At 43.1% G+C, this 21,369-nt stretch overlaps 2 protein-coding genes across 4 annotated transcripts in view; one reads left to right on the top strand and one right to left on the bottom strand.

Moving 5' to 3' along the window:
• Positions 1–306: 306 nt before the first annotated feature.
• On the bottom strand, positions 307–20,978 carry NUDT5 (nudix hydrolase 5). Its single transcript, XM_073328762.1, has 10 exons — positions 20,843–20,978; positions 13,559–13,664; positions 8,920–8,987; positions 5,843–5,895; positions 4,963–5,070; positions 4,318–4,413; positions 2,713–2,814; positions 2,399–2,407; positions 1,395–1,448; positions 307–662 (listed from the first exon to the last, which is right to left on the bottom strand). The coding sequence occupies exons 2-10, from the start codon at positions 13,619–13,621 to the stop codon at positions 553–555; spliced, it is 663 nt and encodes a 220-aa protein (XP_073184863.1). The 5' UTR covers positions 13,622–13,664; positions 20,843–20,978; the 3' UTR covers positions 307–552.
• The window catches only part of CDC123 (cell division cycle 123), a 79,698-nt gene continuing 79,177 nt past the window's right edge, over positions 20,849–21,369 (top strand). For 2 of the 3 annotated variants that reach the window (XM_078851185.1, XM_073328760.2), the window contains exon 1: positions 20,849–21,199. In XM_078851185.1, the coding sequence (XP_078707311.1) occupies positions 21,126–21,199 (74 nt within the window). In that variant the 5' untranslated portion in view covers positions 20,849–21,125. The remainder of the gene's footprint in view (positions 21,200–21,369) is intronic. The other variant, XM_073328759.2, reaches the window with a different exon arrangement.

Raw genomic sequence — 21,369 nt, 5'->3', positions numbered from 1 at the left:
TCCCAGGCGATCACATGGCATTTTGCATAATATTGTTAATGCCACTGGTCTGACCCCATTTCAAAGTGTATATACTTAGCACAGCCAAGGCTTCAAGCTTTATGGTTTATTCTGTCCAGCTATGTTTAGTGTAGGTCAGTTTGGTAAGTACCGCCCCTTACCTTGATCCAAGGGTGTTATACCAGAGAAGCAGCTCCACTTTAATGGTGGATTAAGCGACTCCTGTGTATAGTTTCAGCATAATTGTAAAGTGCTCAACCATAAAAAATACTTTAAGAGGAAGGAGCAAGGAAAAGATGTGATCTCTTAACAGGCCATGATTCTTTTTATTCTTCTGCAAAGGATAAAATTCCATTCAGAGTTAGAGGTTGAACAGTTAGAGAAAAGCTTTATACAGTACAAATAGTTCAAGCAATCTTTCCTAGAAATATGATTGCTTAATACTGTGTGTAGTCTACAGGACCTTTATTGTATGAAAAGATACAGCTTCCAAGTCTATATTGACCATTTGACTCCATCCTGGAAGTATTCAACGAGGTTACATATGCAGCCTTAGAACTTCATAAAAGGCACCTGGAGGGGTTTTTGTGTTGCATGTTTCAGTGCCATTGCATAGGCATAAACTCTGGCATCCACTAAAATATGCTCTTCTTCCACTAGCTCTGAAAAACACCCAAACCAACCAGTAATATGAATTTCCAAACAGAAAGGCATGGGCAGGACAGACACAACAAGGGCAGATGCAAATTCATATTCATACGGTTAGCAAGAAATTAAAAACAAACTTCAGAAGACTTCAAGACAGAGGCTGACAAGTAGCATGAATGTGTGAAGTATCAGAACAAATCCAGGCCACAGTTAAAATGTTTGGAGGCTTTGCCATATTTCCTTTGTAACACATTAGTCCTTTAAAGTCTTGTGACACGTTAGTCCTCGGGAGCATTATTACTAACTAATTTAGTGGTAGTATATTTTAAAAAAAAGCATATGAACTGACTTGAAGCACAAAGGATAAGCTTCAGAGTGGAAATGGGTAGCTACTCTGATGTAGGAAGCTATCTGGAACAGGCATTGCACTGGTAATTGCATCTAACAAAGACTGCAGCTGGCTAGACTGTGCTAATGAACATTCCTTTTTGGAAGACAAACAACATTTTGAAGGTTCACCTGATACATGGCATGTTATATGCAAGTTTTTCAGATTACAGAAGTAAGAAGGTAGATGGTTTTGGTTTTAAAAATTGTTATAAATCTCCCAGGCTGAGAGATCCCCAGAGAAACTGGAATACAGGGACTAAGAAGTGGGTTGATTTACAGTAAGTGTGAAGAAGCTAAAAAAATTTCAAAGGTTTTATTAACTGGCTTAATGTACCAGAGAAAATAAGTGCTCTTACCTTCAATTCTCTGCAGTAGATCATTCTTTGGTAGTGAAACAACTTCCACAAATTCTATTAAAAAAAATTAAATTTGTGTATTTCACACGGATTGTCTTTAATCTGTCAAGTTATATCTGATAGTTGAGTTAACGTTGAGAGAAGTATATTTCATTCCCTTCTCTTTAAACTCAGATGGAAAGCAGACAAGGAACTGGATTCAGGTTCACCTTCAGCCAGAGACCAGTATACCCAGGCACACTACCATGCTCAGCTGACTAAGACACAGGCAAGATCAAAGGCATCTTTGACATGCAGTTTTGAGGCAGTAATTTGGGAAATAACTACAGAACTAGCTAGGAGAATGGTGACATATTAGGGACAGGAACCACTGTCCTGTAAGGACAGTCACTATTCCCCTTCCCCCTATTCGATCCATCTGATCAGATATTTCACTGTTGAAATGTTAATGTAACCTGGGCCTGCATACTTGGTATGGTAAGAGAGACCACAAACCTTTAACTTCACAGAGTGGAGGAAGAATGACAAGACATCTGAGAACTGAGGGCTCATCTTGACATGTTGCCTGTCACACAAGTTGGGCAGAAATGATTGAGGAATGCAAGGTATTGCTTATTTGCCTGTAACTACCCAAGCAGTTCCCTCTATCTGGATTAACAATTGCAGAATTTCAGTCTAGGTCCAGATCCACAGGCTTCAATACAGCTACAGCAATTTACATCAGCTGAGGAACTGATCCTAGATAGGTCATGGAGACCATTTCAACTGATATTTCCCCTCCTTAAAGCTGACTGTGGTACAATTGTTTGGGAATTTCAAGTCTGATCTAAAGAGCGCTGAAGTCAGTGGATCCCATACAGTGTGTCACCATCAGGACTGTGATCCTAACGATGTTGAGAAAATATCTCCTGACCACAGAGAAGAGCAGAGTGCAGGGTGACATGCACATTCAGAGTGACATCCGGTAAAGCTGAAGCCACAGTGAAGTTAAGTGAGCAACGTACCTCCTTCCTCTGTAAAGACAAGAAGAAAGAAAAGTGTTAACACAAAGAAAACTAAGTCTGGACACACATGGGAGCTTAGTGTCTGCTCCTGCTCTAACACCCATGAATGTCAGTGACAACCTTTCCATTGACTTTAGTGGGAGGTGGATGAAGCCCTAAAAGCTCAGACAGAAGTTAGAGAGTCAGTGAACCCAAGTGAAGTTATTAGAATCCTGTATTGCTGAGCCCTTCAACAGTTTCCAAGCATATTTAGAAAGGACGGTCCCTCCAATGAGACAGCTAAAAATTAAATATTGTACATGCCCTGGACTCACCAGGCTTTTGCATGGGTCTTGTATTACAAGCATCATCTCCATTAATGGTGACGGTCACGATGTGCGTTGTGCAGTTTGTCAAACCAGGGTCCAAGCAAACAGCTACAAAGTAAAGGATGTTCATTATGAGAAAGAAGAGCCGAGACTACTGGACATTTTAACACCACAACTTTCACTCAGAGCTAGTTGATACATTAAGACAAAACTTATTCAGCAGGCAACTTCACCAGCATGCATCACAAAGCCAGGCAAAAAGTCTGGGTTAGTTATTTGTTTGTACAAGGCGAGCTGGGCAAAATGTTTTGGACAACGTTTATTTGCCACACAATGCAGTTTTGGTCAACCCAAAACTATTTGTGAGATTCATCCACAGTTTTGGCCATTCACAAAACGGCCAGAGGAGGAGGAGAAGGAGATAGTGGTTGTGCTGCTGTATCTTGTTAGTCCCATGGTTGAGGCATGCACTTGAAGTACAAGACCTAGGTTCAAATCCCTGCTCTGGACAGACCCAAAATGAATTTTTTCAGTTCACTGAAAATGCCAAAAACTATTCAGATGCGCTTCAATCTGAACTGATTTTTCCCCACCTCAGAACTGCCACCGAACCAAAAAATTAGTTATTCACTCAGCTCTACTTACAAGTGCTTCTTCCCACACAGATTCTTCTTCATTTTTGTATTAGCTCCTACTGATTACTTCTACTGCAGTGACAAACATTCTCCTCATTCACTGTACCTCAAAGGTTAAACTGCAGGCTCCTAGTCAAACTATGCTAAGAGCCCAATTTTGCCATCAGTTACACACACAACACTCCAGTCTATGGAAATTGTGCAAAAGTAAAAGGGCGAAGTTCAATCTTAATAGCAACATTCTCAAAGCCATGGTCCAGATTTCCCATTTCTTCCCGAGCATTTCCCCCTTTATAAAGATTTTCCTTAAATCCCAGTTTTGCCTCTGCTCTGTGGCAGGCAGTACAAAATGTTTAAATACAGATGTTGGCTGCAAAGATTTGGGGACTTTGATGTCAGGCAGCACTTCTTTCTTCCCCATTCCTGCTAATCAGCTGTGAGAGAACCCGAGTTCTCCTTCCTTTGCACAGCTGAAATGAGGATGATTTGCACAGAGACTGCATGATGCAACTGCTATTCTTGGGTAGGTTCAAGAGAGTCACTTAAATCTATTGGAGAAGAAGTCAAATCAAGCCCAGGCATCTAAACCTTTTAATTACAAGACGCCAGACCTTTAAGTTACTGAACTTTTTGTATTAAGTACAAAATCTTGGCCCCATGAGCAAAGCCTGAGTAAATGGGGATTTTCCTTAAGAGCAGAATCATTCCCCCACATGCCTCAGAGCAACAGTGAAGCTGTTTCTATAGCCTTCTTTATTGGATTTTATCCAGTGGATCCACATCTGTCAGACACACAGACTATGTCTATGGCTCCTTGGTGTTGTCCTGGGGCACTGCGGGAGTGCACACTCCCTCGCTGTGCCCTTCCCATCCTGAACAGTGGACCCATCGTAGATCCACTGAATTTAGGGCATTCTGTGACCATGAAGAGGGGCAGGACTGGCTCTGAGTCAGGTAGTCAAGAAACAACAAAGACCTGGAGAACATTCAACGACATCCCCTTTGTACCCCGTTTCTTCCTCCAACTCTCGCAAGGCCGCGCTTTCTGGGCTTTCATTTCCCTCAATGAGACCTGCAGTGTAAACATTACATCAAAAATAATTAAAATTGAGCTCTTTTACAGCACTGTCCATCCTTAGATCTAAGAGAGCTTTACAATGGAAGGTAAAATATCTTCAGCCCTATTTTACAGATGGGGTAACTGAGGCACTGGGAGGTCAAGAAGATCAGTGTCAGATCCAGGAACAGAACCCAAAATTGCTGCCTCCTATCCACCAAATCATGCTGCCTCCCTCCAAAAGGAATTTCCTCTCTCACAATAAGTATGCCAATGCCAAGCTCACAAAGGTTTTCCCTCTTTTGGAGGTGGAAGATGAGGGAGAGAGAGGAAAAAAACTGGGTTGGACAGATTCTACAAATAAAATCTGACATTATGCTATTTCACATTTTATTACTACTAAATATCCCTCTTTCTCAACAGCCTGTATTCTAGTACAGAAACCACCACTGATCTTGGAATCTGAAAGACACAGCACATTGAAATCTACACACCTCAGCAAGATGGACAGAGTAAACTACACATACATTCTGTGTATTTTATCTTCATATTTTTGTTACCTACCTGCAGGAAATTCCAAGCAATACCCTCCCATTGGAGGCCTGAATTGTTTCACTAGGACAATGCAATCATAGTGGAGAGTTCTTTGTAACACAGGTATAACTGATACACCTGCCAGCATAAAGAAAAGAGCAATGAAAACATAGCATGTAAGTAGTTCAAATATTGACACTTATGTCTTGTGAGCACCCTCAACTTCCACTGACTTTGAAAAATAAAACTGCACTGAAAGGGATAAAGATAACTCATTTGTTGTTCTCTGCTGGAGGACCTCATCTCGATTTAAACCCCAATAATCATCAGGAACTCTGAGTCTGAAAGCAACAGCTCCAATCAAGTACCCTAGAGCCTTCCCTCTACTACTACAATCTTAACAGTCTTTCCACTTTAATTTGGTCCCCACACCCTTGTCCAAACAACAGGTTCCAAACAAACAGGAAGCTGCAGTTCCTTTGACTGCCCGGGGCCATGACTGACTTCCCATTGGAAAAGTGATCAGATAAAATATTTGTTCAGACACTGATTTCCCCCAGACTACAGATCCATTTTCTGGCAATATTTTGCTGTAAGGCCTGATCCTGCAACTCTTAGTCATGTAAACAGTTCTTACTCCAGCCATTACAATAACATCAATGTGATTACTCACAAAAATCAGGGTACTGATTTGTAAGTTCCTTGGGGCAGAGGTTCTACTCCTTCTAAGCTACACTTGATCAACAGTACAGCACCATACATGGCTTATGGCACTATATACTATTTGCTTTATTTTACTCCTATTCTCTTGCACCTTTTTATTGTATCAGTTGTTGCCATTTATGGAAGCAGACCACCTCATCATTGTTAATATTAGAAGTTATGCACAAAAATGTAACTGGTGCCATACCATCAGCTGAACTGTCCTCTTTCCTGGTAGTACGCTTTACGGTTTCCCAAATTCTGTTGGGTAAGAAGAGGAGAAAGTGGATGTGTTAATCCTAAAAAAGGAAGTGTACTATAGATGCATGCTTTCCACACAAATAGCCAACTTGGAACTTTGCTACCTTCATTCAAAAGCAAAACATGCAAACATACAGTGAGAATGGTACTAAGGAGCAACTGCCAAGAGGCAAGCCACTATACTAAGTGATCCCTGTAAAGTATCTGTAAGGTCTCAGTCTCAATTTTGTTTCACCTTTAGTTACAGACATAGTCTAGCTAGCAAATGATTTTTGATGGTTGCTTAGGACAATAAATAAATAATATTTCGGACTGTCAAGCAATTAAAAAAATACTCACATGATTACTCATGCTGTTAATAACAGAATACCATTTATTTAAATATTTGTGGATGTTTTCTACATTTTCAAATATTGATTTCAATTACAACAGAATACAAAGTATACAGTGCTCACTTAAAGAATAAATATAATTACAAATATTAGCACTGTAAAAACAGTGTTTTTCAATTCACCTATTACAAGTACTGTAGTGCAGTCTATCATGAAAGTTGAACTTACAAATGTAGAATTATGTACAAAAAAAACTGCGTTCAAAAATAAAACAATGTAAAACTTTAGAGCCTTCAAGTCCACTGTGCCCACTTCTTATTCAGCCAATCGCTCAGACAAACAAGTTTGTTTACATTTGCAAGAAATAATGTGGCCTGCTTCTTATTTACGGTGTCACCTAAAAATGAGAACAGGTATTTGCATGGTACTGTCGTAGCTGACATCGCAAGATATTTACGTGCTAGATGTGCTAAAGATTCGTATGTCCCTTCAAGCTTCAACCACCATTCCAGAGGACGTGTCCATGTTGATGATGGGTTTTGCTCGATAAGGATCCAAAGCAGTGCAGGCCTATGCATGTTCATTTTCATCATCTGAGTCAGATGCCACCAGCAGAAGGTTGTTTTCTTTTAGGGTGGTTTGGGTTTTGTAGTTTCCGAATTAGAGTGTTGCTCTCTTAAGACTTCTGAAAGCATGCTCCACACCTCATCCCTCTCAGATTTTGGAAGGCACTTCAGATTTTTAAACCTTGGGTCGAGTGCTGTAACTACCTTTAGAAATCTCACATTGGTTCCTTCTTTGCATTTTGTCAAATCTGCAGTGAAAGTGTTCTTAAAACGAACAACATGTGTTGGGTCACCATCCAAGACTGCTATAACAGATGTATATGGCAGAATGCAGGTAAAACAGAGCAGGAGACATACAATTCCCCCCAAGGAGTTCAGTTACAAATATAATTTAATGCATTTTTTTTTAAACTAGCGTCATCAGCATGGAAGCATGTCCTCTAGAATGGTGGCCGAAGTGGCATACGAATGTTTAGCATATCTGGCATGTAAATACCTTGCAACGCTGGCTATAGAAGTGCCATGTGAACACCTGTTCTCACTTTCAGGTGACATTGTAAATAAGAAGCAGGCAGCATTATCTCCCATAAATGTAAAGAAACTTGTTTGTCTTAGTGATTGGCTGAACAAGAAGTATGACTGAGTGGACTTGTAGGCTCTGAAGTTTTACACTGTTTTATTTTTGAGTGCAGTTATGTAACAAAAAAAATCCCAAATTTGTAAATTCCACTTTCACGATAAAGAGTTTGCACTACAGTACTTGAATAGGGTGAACTGAAAAATATTGTTTCTTTTGTTTATAATTTTTACAGTGCAAATATTTGTAATATAATATAAAGTGAGCACTATACACCTTATATTCTGTGTTGTAACTGAAATCAATATATTTGAAAATGTAGAAAAACATCCAAATATATTTTATACATTTCAATTGGTATTCAATCATTTAACAGAGCAATTAAAACTACAATTAATTGTGATTTTTTTGAGTTAATCGCATGAGTTAACTGCGCTTAATCGACAGTCCTAATAATATTTAGTTCTGCTGTAGCATTTTGCATCCATGGATCTCAAAGCACTTTATAAAGGAAGACAAGTATCATTATCCCCATTTTACAGATGGGGAAACTGAAGCATAGAGGTGAAATTAAGACAGCAGGTCAATATATTTAGAATGGTTATTTTGAAGAGCTGCAACATAAAATAGAAGAGACAAATTTTATAGACTGGCTAATTTTGTCTGGAAAAAGCAATAAGCAAATACTTACATTCTGTCTGCCTCATGCATAACAATCATTATGTGAAAATAAAAGAAGGTTACTCTGAAAGGTCCTAGCTCAAAAAAGTTACCCATTCCTGTTAGTAACTGGAAGTCAAAAATGACACAGCCTTTCTTGCAAATCAAAAATAAGTGATGGGACTGACACAAAAAATAAACCTTTCACACAGGCCTCAATCATTGCCACTTCTTGAGGCTACTCTTAAAGGGGAAGGAGACTTTAGAGAGAGCAATCAGAAAGGACCCCAATGCTCTAGGAAGAAGAAAAATAAGGTAGCGCTGTCATTTCCAGTCATCACGACAAATTAAAAAGATAGATTTATCTGACACATGAAAAGAATTAGACAGGCCTGAGAATATGAATGAGAGGGTAAGAAGCAGGCAAGACCACCCTTCTCCAAACAATACCATCCCAACAATATGCAAGACCCTGCACAGTCTCAGACATCATGCCATCAACAGGGGAAACGGAGTTCTTTGGGAATGACCAGAAAAACCAAAGGGAGCTCTTGATAATCATCTGTTTGCATGTTAAAACCTTGCAGCATTAGGTCTGCACAGCATCTTTGCAAATGACTGGAACCGCAAGATAAACACATGGACTAAATCCAAGGTATTAACCTACAGAATAAAGAATATTTGCTAACAATATTTGCTAACAAAGTCCAACAACAAAAAAGGTCAAATTCTTCTTCAGAGTAACTGCATTAATGTCAAAGGGGTAATCTAGCCCAGTATGTCAAGTAATTGGTTTATAGGTGCTCAAATTCCATAGCCTTTGGCTAGTTCAGACAGAGAAAATTGGAAGAACTGCAAGAATTTTAAAATGTCTCAGCAAGGAAATTACCTGGTTTTACCGGAGGGATCAACATAGGTCGTCTGTTCAAGCTTCACCCATTTTCTTTCTGCGATTGTCTAACAAAAATAATAAATTAAACAAGTAGGGACATTGTCCCCATCGAGATTTGCTAGGCAATTTTGTTATTTTGGAAAGATGTTGCAAATTCAGTGTGTGTGGGAAGCTGCAATACTAACATGTAAATGCATGCACTGAGGAGTTCTTGAAATAGGAACTGAAAATAACTCATGTGACATATGTAAGGCTAGGCTGGGACTGTCAAAGGAGTTTAGGGGAATTAGACAACCAAGTTTCAATGGAATTTGGTGGGATTTGGGTGCCCATCTCCTTTGGGCTGCTTTGAAAGTCTCAGCCCTAATCTTTAAAATAAAACATGAAGGCAGTGCCTTGCCCCTAGAAGGGGGCTGGTTTCAGCTGTGTGTAAAAGGGGTATGGAGAATTTGCCTACATGGGCTTTAGCCATGATGCGGGTTATGACTGCTCAATTATCTGAGATCTGGGAGTCAGGAGAACTGGTTCTATTCCCAACTCTGCCATTGACTCACTTTGGGACTGTCACTATTCTCCCCATCTGTAACATAGGGAAAGCGATTCTGACCTGATTTGAAGGCCTTTGGAGATCTACCAATGAGAGGCTCTACGCATTATCATTACTATCAACTCCATGGCCACCTACATGCCTGTGGGCTTTTCATGGCTGAGCAGAGGTATTCTTAACTTCCCTCCACCTAGTGTTTTGCCCATTCGTGTGTGGTCCCTTGAGGAGAGGTGGAACTAGATGTTAGTTTTGCCGTTTCTCTCATTTATTATGGCTAGCACGTAAGGGTGGAAGTCTTTGCTAATTAAATGGCTGCTGGGAGGGCAGACAGAAGACTTGTTTCTGAAATCCTGCAGAGGACTGGGAGGCTTGGGGATAGGTTACATCAGCAGAGTGATGCCAAACCAATGGCACTGGGAACAGCAAGAGGTCAGAGAGGAGGACTGGCAGCTACAGAGGAGAAGCGTTTCCAATTAGCCATTTGGAACCAGGATCACTCCACTCTCAAGCTGTGAGCAGAGAGAAAACCTGACAGAAGCAGGGAACTGTGGTGGTGGATAAACAGGGAGACTCTCTAGAGGCCAGCGTAGTCTCAGGTGGTTAGTACATCAAATTTCTGTCGTGTAGACCAGGCCACAGAGTAAATGGGACATCTGGCCACAAAGGTCATGAAATAGGAGAAACTCCTGCTAGAAAGAGAAAGAATGCAGCCCAAGAAGGAGCAGCAACATCGAGAGCATGTGAAGAGAGAAAAACAAGCATAGGATGAAGAGACAGAGACTGAGCCACTAGTAACCTAAGAATTCAGTAACTGACAATGGAAATGGATCATTTCACTTCATCCCTAAAACCAATTCTAAGTCCATCTTACAGCATTCTGCTTGTCCACTTGCCTGGGACAAGTCAGTTATTTTGAGGGGCAAACAAAATATCAACCACTTTTCCATCACCATGGCCAACTCGATTTTGTGCCTGGAAATTTTCATGGTTATTTTGCAAGGTTGTTCTAAGTTATCCTTGAATTACAGGAAGCCAGAAATACTTTCAAAGGGCTTTTGGATGATCTGTGGTCACAGCAGTGTAGCAGGAATGGAGAAGGTGAAGTTTCTAATTCCTTTACCAAGGTAGGAAGCATGCAGACTTCTATAAGATTGGATTGCAAGCACCCAGGTATATTTTATTGCTTTATAGATTCATAGATATTTAGGTCAGAAGGGACCATTATGATCATCTAGTCTGACCTCCTGCACAATGCAGGCCACAGAATTTCACCCACCACTCCTAAAAAAGACCTCACACCTATATCTGTGCTATTGAAGTCCTCAAATTGTAGTTTGAAGACCTCAAGGAGCAGAGAATCCTCCAGCAAGTGACCCGTGCCCCATGCTACAGAGGAAGGCGAAAAACCTCCAGGGCCTTCCAATCTGCCCTGGAGGAAAATTCCTTCCCGACCCCAAATATGGCGATCAGCTAAACCCTGAGCATATGGGCAAGATTCATCAGCCAGATACTACAGAAAATTCTTTCCCGGGTAACTTGGATCTTACCCCATCTAAAAACCCATCACAGGCCATTGGGCCTATTTACCATGAATATTTAATTACCAAAACCATGTTATCCCATCATACCATCTCCTCCATAAACTTATCGAGTTTAATCTTAAAGCAAGATAGATCTTTTGCCCCCACTACTTCCCTCGGAAGGCTATTCCAAAACTTCACTCCTCTGATGGTTAGAAACCTTCGTCTAATTTCTAATCTAAATTTCCTAGTGGCCAGTTTATATCCATTTGTTCTTGTGTCCACATTGGTATTGAGTTTAAATAATTCCTCTCCCTCTCTGGTATTTATCCCTCTGATATATTTATAGAGATTTAAATTAACCCCTAAGGCATACAGGGAATAAACTGAATGAGACCCAAAATAGGAAGAGACGAAAATCATGTTACAGTTGCAGCCAACATCAAGGGAATTATATATTTTAATTAAAAAAAAAACCAAGATTTCTACACCAGTTGAAGCCTTTGAGTTAACGGGGATTAAGCAATTATTTTCAAACTTTGCAGAACGTATAAAGGCCTGGATTATTGATCATGGCCCAACAATGTTGCACAGGCAGCAAACCCAGCAAATCATTACCCCAGTATCTATCTTGGCATTGCTAAATAGCAAAGAGGAGAATGGCGGAAGTCAGAACCATATCAATGTGCTACAAGAAAGTGAGGGAGGAAGAAATGACTAAAGTTACCAGGAAATGGACCACATCCAAACTTGAGAAAGGAGAAGACAAAAGGGGATGCCATGTAGGGAGTAAAACAGGATACCTGTCATAAGAATGCCTGGTATACCAACAGAGGCCAAAAGTGGCAATTAAGAGGCAACCCAGTGTAATAGTTAATAGGGTATAGGTCATCCAGCACCTCCTGTGAGTGGTTGTTATTTAAATGCTCCAGAATCCACCCCAAAGCCCAGGTGAATTACATGCTACTGGAGAACCACAAAGCCCTCAGTGTTACCTATAAAGGAAAAAGAAACTCTGCTGTCTCATGCCTGGTTGGATGCATGGTCAAACTCTGTGCCAGTTGATAGAGAGAGAGAGAAAGCTTTATGCTGTGAGACACAAATCCTTTGCTTAGACCCTAGCTAAGGATGCTTCACATAACATTCAGCTAAGCATATTCAGTTTGAATCACCTTCTATTTGTGACTTCTCTCTATTGCTGTTATGCCAATAAAATCTGCTTCTCTCCAACATAACCTGACTGCAGAAACAGTTAGAGGACACAATCAGCAGGTGCCTTAGAGAGAAACTGTACTCCAATGTTAGGTGATCCAGAATCAGAAGTCCACAACTTCTTTAGTAAAAGGTCCTGGGCAGAGGGGCTGTGACTTCTGTTCTCAAACAATGCCACAAGAAGTCTGGTGAAAACCAGCATGGCACAGGGAAACACAAATGACCTGAAATATACTAGAGCTGGCTACAACCTGCTACCACTATTTGGAGGGTGCAAAAGAAAAAGCAGGAGAAGGAATCATTTAGAGTAGCAAAAGGGATTGAGGAGTAATAGGCTGAAACTAAAGTGGCCTGAAAAGGCTTGTGCCCAGTTTTGCTTCATTGAAAAATACCCCCTTAGCCCCGTCCCCAGCCCCCCCCCCGAAATGTTAGTTTTCCTGCTTGCTTATTTATGTAAGAAATTTGGGTCTTGTCTGCCCTGGGAAACTATCGTGACTGGAGATCTAATGAAATGATGACACCAAAAGCATCAAGAGAATGAAAGCTGAGCAACTGAAAGAGGAAGAGATTTTTAATAAGACAGTTTAAAAGTCCTCTTTTAAACAACCATTTAATTCCAATGGCTAACAAACACTTTATAGAAAGGATTTCATTGTTAAAAGACAACACTCCTGCAGCTTCAGTTAAGGTGCACAAGCTCAGAGTAAACATCCACAATACTCTCAGGACACTACCACTATAACCAGAGAGGACTAGTTCTGATATTTCCAATACTGCTAAGATAGGAACAAGCACAAACTGTTGAAAAAACCCTAAAAAGCAAACAAACATGTTAGGTCCTCTTTATGTACCATAAAGCGGGGGGGAGGGAAGGGAAGGGCGCACACACAATTTTAAAAAATCCTTTGCAGGTCATCTTTAAGGAAAGGAAAATGTAGGCTGAATATCAGAAAGCAGTGAGTTCAGTTACAGTGGAATGATCTCTCCAGGGGAGTGGTGAAAGTCCCATTATTTCAGACATTCAAAGCTACCCTGAACAGCCTAGAAAGTATTGTCGGGAACAACTGTGCCTGGGGAGGGCGGGTCTGAGGGAGAGGGGAGATGCACTAGATAACCTCTGTGTAATTTCTATGACTGTGTTAAGGTGAAAGTTCCTCATCTTTCATCTGCGTGTCACCTACTTTGACTCTAATGACTTCAGGACAAAAGCCCTATCTTCATACATCTAACATGCTACATAGCATAAGGTTTTCCTCACTCTGCACAGATGTAATATTTTCTAACATTCAATAGCAGCCTTAAATAAATGCTACATTAGTTAATAAATATAAACAAGGCAAAAATAAACGCTTTATACCTCTTCTTTAAGGATGGATGGTCTGATAGATTTCAGAATCTCTGTGGTTGCTTTGTTTTCCATTTTCAGGGATGTCTCTTGCACCTCCTGCACAAAGTCCACACTACTACAAAACAGAGAATCGATATTTACCCTCAGAGTAAAGTCAAACCATTCATCCGTGCATTCTGAATTAACAAATCATTCTCCTAAACATGCTTCATTAACATTTAAGGTCCCACACACTCATCAGTTTGCAAACATCATGGATGCTGCTAAGACAGATGGGGGCAGATCTTCAGCTGATATAAATTTTCATGGCTCCGCTGACTGCAAAAGAGCTAGGGAAATTTGCACCAGCTATGGAGCTGCCCCACAATATTTATATGCCATGCATGGCAGGGTGCACCACTACTGTTGCCCCTTTTAAGTCACAGTGCTACTTTGCTCTCAATGGAATCTTACTCAATAGACTATTGCCACAGCATGCAAACTAGCCTAGAGGACAAAGCATGACACGGTAAGGCTAAGGAATTAACCCCAAATATCAAAGGGAATTCAGAGTGAAAACCACCACTGCTGAGAATGAGGAATCTCAGCTATTAGACTAGGGAAAAAAAAATCACATAGAGCATTCAGTCCCTTTCCCACTCAAGAGGCAATGCAGGATTATCCATTTCCCAATTAATTTGTCCTGTCTAGCTCTAAAGCAGAAGATATGCCAGGCAGCACACTGATGCACAGCTGTGCATTTTTACCACTAAAATCTTGGGTTCAAGTCAGTGGAATGTTTGGTGCTTTGTCTGCATCACAAAACTATCATATAGTTCAGTACAGAGTTGAAGCCCAGGGTTCCTACTGAAATGAGATAACAGACATGACAAAGCAGAAGGGGAGGAAAAAACCCACTGGGAAACAATCCAACATTGACAATGAGGTGGAAGAGATGACCTAATAACTTTTTGTTTAGTGTTTATGAGCTTACACCAACTCTCAGCGAAGCCAATAGGAGTCTTTCCCCCAATTTCAGGATACATTAGATAAAGCCCTACAGATTCTGTGATCATGAGAAATGACCAAGGGGTGAGAAAACTTGCACAGCACTTTCCTGCTGTACATTTGACTTTAGCTGGTGCTTTTCACCTCTCATTCTTTCACAAAATCCATTCTATATTTTTAAAGTACTGGACGTGTGCTTATCTCAGCTTTCTTGAGTATATGCACCGGGGCACATCTCCCCTAGCACAGTCCTACAGAGACAAGGAATGTTACATAGTCTGGAGGACACTAAACGATACTACTACAGAAACACAACTAATTTATTACAGGCCCAAATCTACAATCCATACTCAGGCCAGAGACTCTCATAGGTCTAATGGGGTCTGTGATGGAGTTTTCATAGCACACCTCACCTAAAAGGGTTAAGGTAGCTAGGAAGGGGCTAATTAAAATAACAGGCTGCACTTAGGGAAGAATTAGAACAGAAGATGAAGCTCAGCTGAGCAGGTATAGGCTGGGCCTGTACAAAGCCAGCAAGCTGAGAACAGAATTAGGCGGTAGGGGAAGTAGGCTAGTCTTTCCCTGAGAATTGGGCACTTGAATTGAACCCCGGGGGTGGGTCAGAACACAGAGAAAGAGAAATGAAGTAGGAAAGAGTACAGGGAAATAGCAATGTGGTCTTGGCATAAGCGGACCATGAGGCAGAGGGTCTGAAACCTGGAATAGTGGGTGGGTCTGGGTTCCCCGATCACCCACTGGGATAGTGTATAGTCTTAGAGGATGCCCTGGAAAGGCAGCTGGACAGTTGGTCTGGAGAGACTGTGTTACCCTGGAAAGGAAGGACCTATAGTGAGGTGGCTGGAGAGCTGAGTTACAAATAGAAGTTGCATGGAATCCCATAGAGCAAGTGGGGCTGTGGTAAGGGTGGGATGATGGAAGAGGGCATCAGAGCTGGAGGGAGCTAATCCCCAGAGTAGCCACTATCCTAGCAGTGAGTGTATCCCATGACAGAGTCCTTGCCAGTTTAATGATTGCTGGATGAAGCCAAAGCATCTTTCACAAAAAAGACTCAGACTTTAAAGTTACTGTTTAGTTAGACCTGCAGCAAAGAGATACAAGGAAAATTTGTCACACATGTTCTAAAATAAACTAAGCTTGAATGGTTAGTAATATCCGAATCCAAAATAGACAGAAAATACCTCCTCCTATTTCACAAGTTTCAGAAAGAGACAATGATAGATATTAGACATATGCAGTGTTGCTGTAACCATGTCTGTCCCAGGATATTAGAAAGACAAGGTAGGTGAAGTGTAATATCTTTTACTGGACCAAATTCTGTTGGTGAGAGAGACAAGTTTTGAGCTTACACCGAGGTTCTCTTCAGGTCAGTGTCTCGGCTTCAGCAGTTTTGAAATTTTCCACTAGTTGGTGCAATAACTCTGAGTAACATTTAGACAAGGGCTTTGAAAGAAGTGTCAGATTTCCACATTCTGCAGATGGCATGGAACCAGGACTTTCAGGTGTCAAAACACCGAAATATAATTCGGCTCATTGAGGGTTATGATTCAGATACTGTCAAAATTCGAGAGCAGCAACAGAGTTAAAGATTAATAAACAATTAACTGCAATGGAATATAAGCTGGTTTAAAGCTGCATTGTAACAACGTGCGCTACGTTTGTGTATCTGATCTATGGACACACATCATGCCAAAGATCTGGAACATGATGTTCTCTTGTACTATCACCTACAACGTGTAGTCCTGTATCAGGTTTAGATGAACTCTACTAATGTAACGCTTTATAGCTAGCAGTGCAATTTTAAAATCCTGATTTCAGTAAAACAAAACAAAACAGTGAATTCACGGTTAGCTTGCATTCTCAGCCTAACAGCTGATACGTATTGTAAACATGGGCAGAAACGTGATCGTCTTAGTCCTGTCTGCTTGCCTCTTATGCCTAGTAATATAGGACACTAAATTTGTCATGGTATCTGCTCCACTCACCTCTCCTGGGGCTCAATTGAGTCCTGCTTACCTGAGGAGTGAGTTTGGTTCCACTGTTAATTCTACATTCTGATCAGACCTCTCTTGAAGGTAACCCCCCCTCACCAATCAGTTTTTAAACTTATCCTTGAAGCAATTCAGAATTGAGCCAACTAAAGCCTACAAATCAGCTTAGAGGTTAGCCCTGCTGAAAGAACATTACAACAAGATGTGATAAAAACATGGATAAGCTTCCCTAAATCAGTCTTCAAAAGGCATGATCTGATCCCAGCTATGTTTCCCAGTTGATAGCAACCAGAGTTAATAGCAGCTAGAGTATGTTGTTCAGAAAAGCTCAGGACTAAACTAAATATCCAGGTTTCTTACCACTCTAGGATGTCTTTCAAAAAATGTTCTAAGGGGATACTGTCAAGTAGCTGAAGTATACAATTTTTCCTACAGCACCTTGATGTATATATTTGAGATGATTTGTCCTCCAGAATCTAAATATCTTTTAAATCCACTGATCTATCACCAATAGCCACTGCATTTGCATTGCACAAATGCATCTGGCTTTGCTGCTAGAAGCAGCTAGCAGCTTAAGTCCAGCTTCATTTGTTGAACTGTGCCACATCACTGATGAGGCTAAGGGCTTGTCTACACTTAGTGTTGCGGCTGTAGCACTTAGTGAAGACGCTACCTATGCAGATGGGAGAGCTTCTCCTGCCAGCATAGAAACTTCACTTTCCCAAAAGCAGCAGCTATGTCGATGAGCAAAGCCCTCCCGGTGACATAGCACTGTCTACACTAGGGGTTAGGTCAGTATAACTACATTGCTCAGGAGTGTGGAAAATCCATGCCCCTGAGTGACGTAGTTACAGTACCAACTTGTGTTGGTATAGAGTGTAGACCAAGCCTAAAAAACAACTAATGAAGGCAAATAGTGCACTAACTTGAGCTCTGAGAAAGAGCATGAAAATAATAGCCAAAAGGAAAAGAAATCAATGGTTGCCATCCTGATATTTGGCAATGTTACATTTCTGCTCTGATGTTTATTAGCACCGATGGCCTACTCAGCACTGTACAGGATATGAAGGAATAAATGGTCCTTGCCTCATTGGGGTTATGTTCTAAATGGAGAGAGAGAAAAACTGCTTTGAATTGCCAGAGGGTGATTATCAGAACATTGCAATTATTATTACAAAGTCTGTTTCAGTTAATGGGCAGGTGAGGATTTACGTGAGTTAGCCCAATTTAGAAGAGTCTGAATTAAGGGAGTATAATAATTTTGTGCACCTTCTGCAAGGGTAGTTCTGAGTGCAAAGGGCTACAGTGTAAAAGGCATGGAGACACAAAAAGGGAGAGGCAGTGAAAGAATAGTGGGAATAAGGAGAGTGGTTGGAAAGGTGAGCACACAGTTCTTCAACCTATACTGCTGCTAACATCACCTCACACTGAATAAAATCAAGACCCTGCTAACTGGAGTAAGACAAGAAGAGGAAAAATCTATCTTTATATGACTATTTGATAATTTTGGGAGGCCTAAAAAAATAAGTGATGGGGCCATATAATTAGATTATTCACAGATTAGATAAATTCACAGATTCTTAAAGCCAGAAGGAATCATTAGACCATCTAGCCTGATCTCCTGCTAGCAAACAGGGGAGCTTGAGATGGGAAGAAGGAGAATCCCCTGATGAATGAACAAGGTGTAAGTATTAACTTTGGGGTGAGTGAGCTTGTTTGGCTGTTTGTTTTTCTTTCTCTTTCAGGTTATTTCAGTTATTTTCAGTTGCAGGATCAGATGGGATTGTGTGTCTGGGGACTGTTGAGCCTTTGTTCCCTGGATCATCTCTGATCAGCCTCAATTAGCCTTGTGATCACCCTCCCCCTATGTGATTAATGAGGGGGTAGGGCTGACCTAGGAGAGAAGACTTTAAAAGCCAGAGGCTAACCAACCAAGGGACTGCAAACAGGGGAGTTTGAGAGGGAGTTTTAATATAGTTGCTATGGTTAGGAAGGGCTGCATCACCAGTGCCAAGGCTGCTCCTGTCTCCTCCACCTGCGCCTGTATCCAGACAGACAGCCTAACCTGGATGCCTCTACCCAGATCCTGGTGTGGATTTGCAGAAACCATGGCCTGCATTTCCCACACTCGGAAAGCCAGGCTGGGGGGGATCATACAGTGCAAAAGGTGCCTGCTGGTGAAATGTCTTAGGAAGCAGGTGGGGAGCTACAGGAGGAGGTGGCTAGGCTGAGGAGCATCCGTGCCCACAAGGAATTCCTGGAGAGTATTCACATGGAGACATCCAAGACTGAGGAAGCTATCCAGCTACAGAGAATTGCTGTCACATCACCGGGGAAGGAGCATATGGCTCTGTCACAGGGAGGACACTGGCAGCTGGTTAATACTGGCAGCAGGCAGTGCTCCACCCCTGCCCCCAACCCATCCACCATGGTGACGGAAAACCAATATGCTGCCCTGACAACAAGTGATGAGGAATCATCCCCAAAGGAGGAGGAGAAGCCATGTACCCCCTGCTCGCCCATGCCATCCCTGTCCCTACTGCCCCATTGCCCCTGCTCCCTGTTATGCCACGCCCATCCCTATTGTTACCTGTCACCTCTGTGTTCTTGGGGAACCCAGGGTGCAGTACCCAGCAGCTCTGACTCACAAAAGACCTTCCCCCACAGCCTCTGCTCAAACCAAAACTGATCCGAAGACTTACAAAAAGCAATGGAAAGGCAGGGAGAAAGACACCTAAACCCCTGGGCTAAGGATGACTAGATTAAGGAAACTCCCCTAGCCTTATCTGCATCAGAGATGGGACATGGAGGCATCTCCATTAGCATACAGAATGCAGAACAGAGATTCCAAGGCAAGAACCGAGGAAAAGCAGGGAAGCACTGCACGATGGGGATCTCTGCTCCAGATGTTAATGAACCCATGCCTGCACACATCCAGCTCAGTTGTCATTAGACCAATTTGAGTAATAAATCCCTTATGGATATCCAAAATAGTGAAGCTCCCTAAGCATTGTGAGCTCCCTCCAAAGAACACCGCCCATAGTAAGGAATGATCAGCTTGCATTGTCTAGCCTGAACAAAACAACTTTGGTATACTCCCTTGAGCCATCAGTTTACACATAAACAAATCTAGTGTTCTCTCTTGAACCACTGTTGTTTCTCCACAAAAACCCCTACCCATGCTCAAGTAAGTGTTGTGATGCCTGGATCCAAAGTCTGCATCACTTCCATTGGGACTTCATCTTCTCCTGCCTGATCATTCTGGGGGCTCTGCCTGTCTCCAGCACTACGGACCCACAACCACCTGGGACCCCTGATCGATTCAAGCTTCATGGGGTGGTGAGAACCCAGCTCTCTCTCTCTCGGTGTAGCCTTCTGACCCTGACTTGTGTGATCAGTTATAGTTTTCTAAACCTGACTTTTATAATCAAGTTAAAGTTATAATATTAAATCTAACTCTTTTGTTTCTTTGGCTCCCCTATGGTTATTACCTGGCAATAAATAACTTTCATGATTAAGCTGGTTGCTTCTCTCTCTCCCTGCCCCCTCGCAGGTGTTTTTTGGTTTCCTCATTTGCTCTGCAGCAATGCTCCTCATACCTCGGCTAAAAGATCCCTGCAGCATCCAAAAATCCTGTGGGGTTTGCTCATCAAGTGGGTTACGACCAGAACAACTGTAACGTGAAGGCGGGGATAGGGACGTGCTGAACCTGGGGCACATGAGGGTGGCAGCTTTGAAGTGCTGCTCAACCCAGCCTGCTGAGTCTAGGGGCATATGAGGGTGGCAGACTGGAAGTGCTCCTCGACCCAGCCTGCTCGGCATACTCTATGCCGGTGCGGTGCCCAGAGCATATGAGGGTGACAGCCTGGAAATGCTGCTTGACCAGCCTGCTGAGACCAGGGTCAGCCTGGGAGTGCGGATTAACCCGGTCCTCTCAGACACACTCAGTGAATGTGTGTGTTTGTCTGACTGTGGGGCAGGAAGAAGCCAGCCCTGGGGAACCTGCAGGATCGCTCCTCGGGGAGGGGACCGGGAGCAGGGAGAAGAAGAGCTCCGTATGAGGACACAAGCAGCACACGGATAGAAATACAGACCCCCCGCCCCCGGGAAGAGTAACCCTATTAAATGAGCACACCCCAAAGCAACGGGCAAAGCTGGAAACACTACTGCCCCATTGCCCCGCCCCCCCTCATGCCACCCCCGTCTCCTGCCGCCCTCTCGCCCCACCGTCTCGCTCCCGCCCTAGGCGCACCCGCTCTCCACACGGCGTGGCCCCTCCCCCCCAGCCGCCTCTGACCGTTGCCCTCTGCGCGGTGACTGGCTGGCCGGGACCCTCGCCAGCGGCTGCTCCGCGCTCACTGCTCGCTCCCGGCCTCGCGCAGGGACCGCTTGACCCCGCCCCCCTCTCAGCCTCCCGGGCTTCCCTTCCGGGTCTCGGCTGCCACTCCTTCCGCCCCCGTGTCTGCGGCTGGCCGCTCGCGCCGGGCCCCCTGCCTGGCGCACTAGAAGCGAGTTCCGGGCGGCTCCGCTGGGCCTGGGCGGAGGGTTCCGGGCGCGGCAGCGGACTGGGAGCCACGACGATGAAGAAGGAGCAGGTGCTGCACTGCCAGTTCTCGGCGTGGTACCCGCGCTTCCGGGCCCTCACCATCCGCAGGTGGGAGCGGAGCGGGCCCGGGGGGCAGGGCCTGGAGGGGCTGGCCCGGGGGCGCTTGGGGGCAGGGCATGGAGGGGCTAGACTGCGGGGCGTGGGGGTAGGACATGGAGGGGCTGGCCGCCGCGGGCGGGGGACGTGTAGAGGCAGGACGTGGAGGGGTGGGGCTGGCC

Source organism: Lepidochelys kempii, chromosome 1, assembly GCF_965140285.1.
Source record: "Lepidochelys kempii isolate rLepKem1 chromosome 1, rLepKem1.hap1, whole genome shotgun sequence".
Classification (NCBI taxonomy): Eukaryota; Metazoa; Chordata; order Testudines; family Cheloniidae; genus Lepidochelys; species Lepidochelys kempii.
The sequence above is the reverse complement of the archived record's forward strand: the minus strand, read 5'-3'. Positions and strand labels throughout refer to the sequence as shown.

Coding starts and splice junctions, on each gene's coding strand:
- NUDT5 (XM_073328762.1), bottom strand. CDS start 13,621: ATGGAAAACAAAGCAACCACAGAGATTCTGAAATCTATCAGACCATCC. Junction 5,071..5,842: donor AGAGGACAGTTCAGCTGATG/GTATGGCACCAG, acceptor TTATGCTGGCAG/GTGTATCAGTTATACCTGTG. Junction 4,414..4,962: donor TTGCTTGGAATTTCCTGCAG/GTAGGTAACAAA, acceptor TTTACACTGCAG/GTCTCATTGAGGGAAATGAA.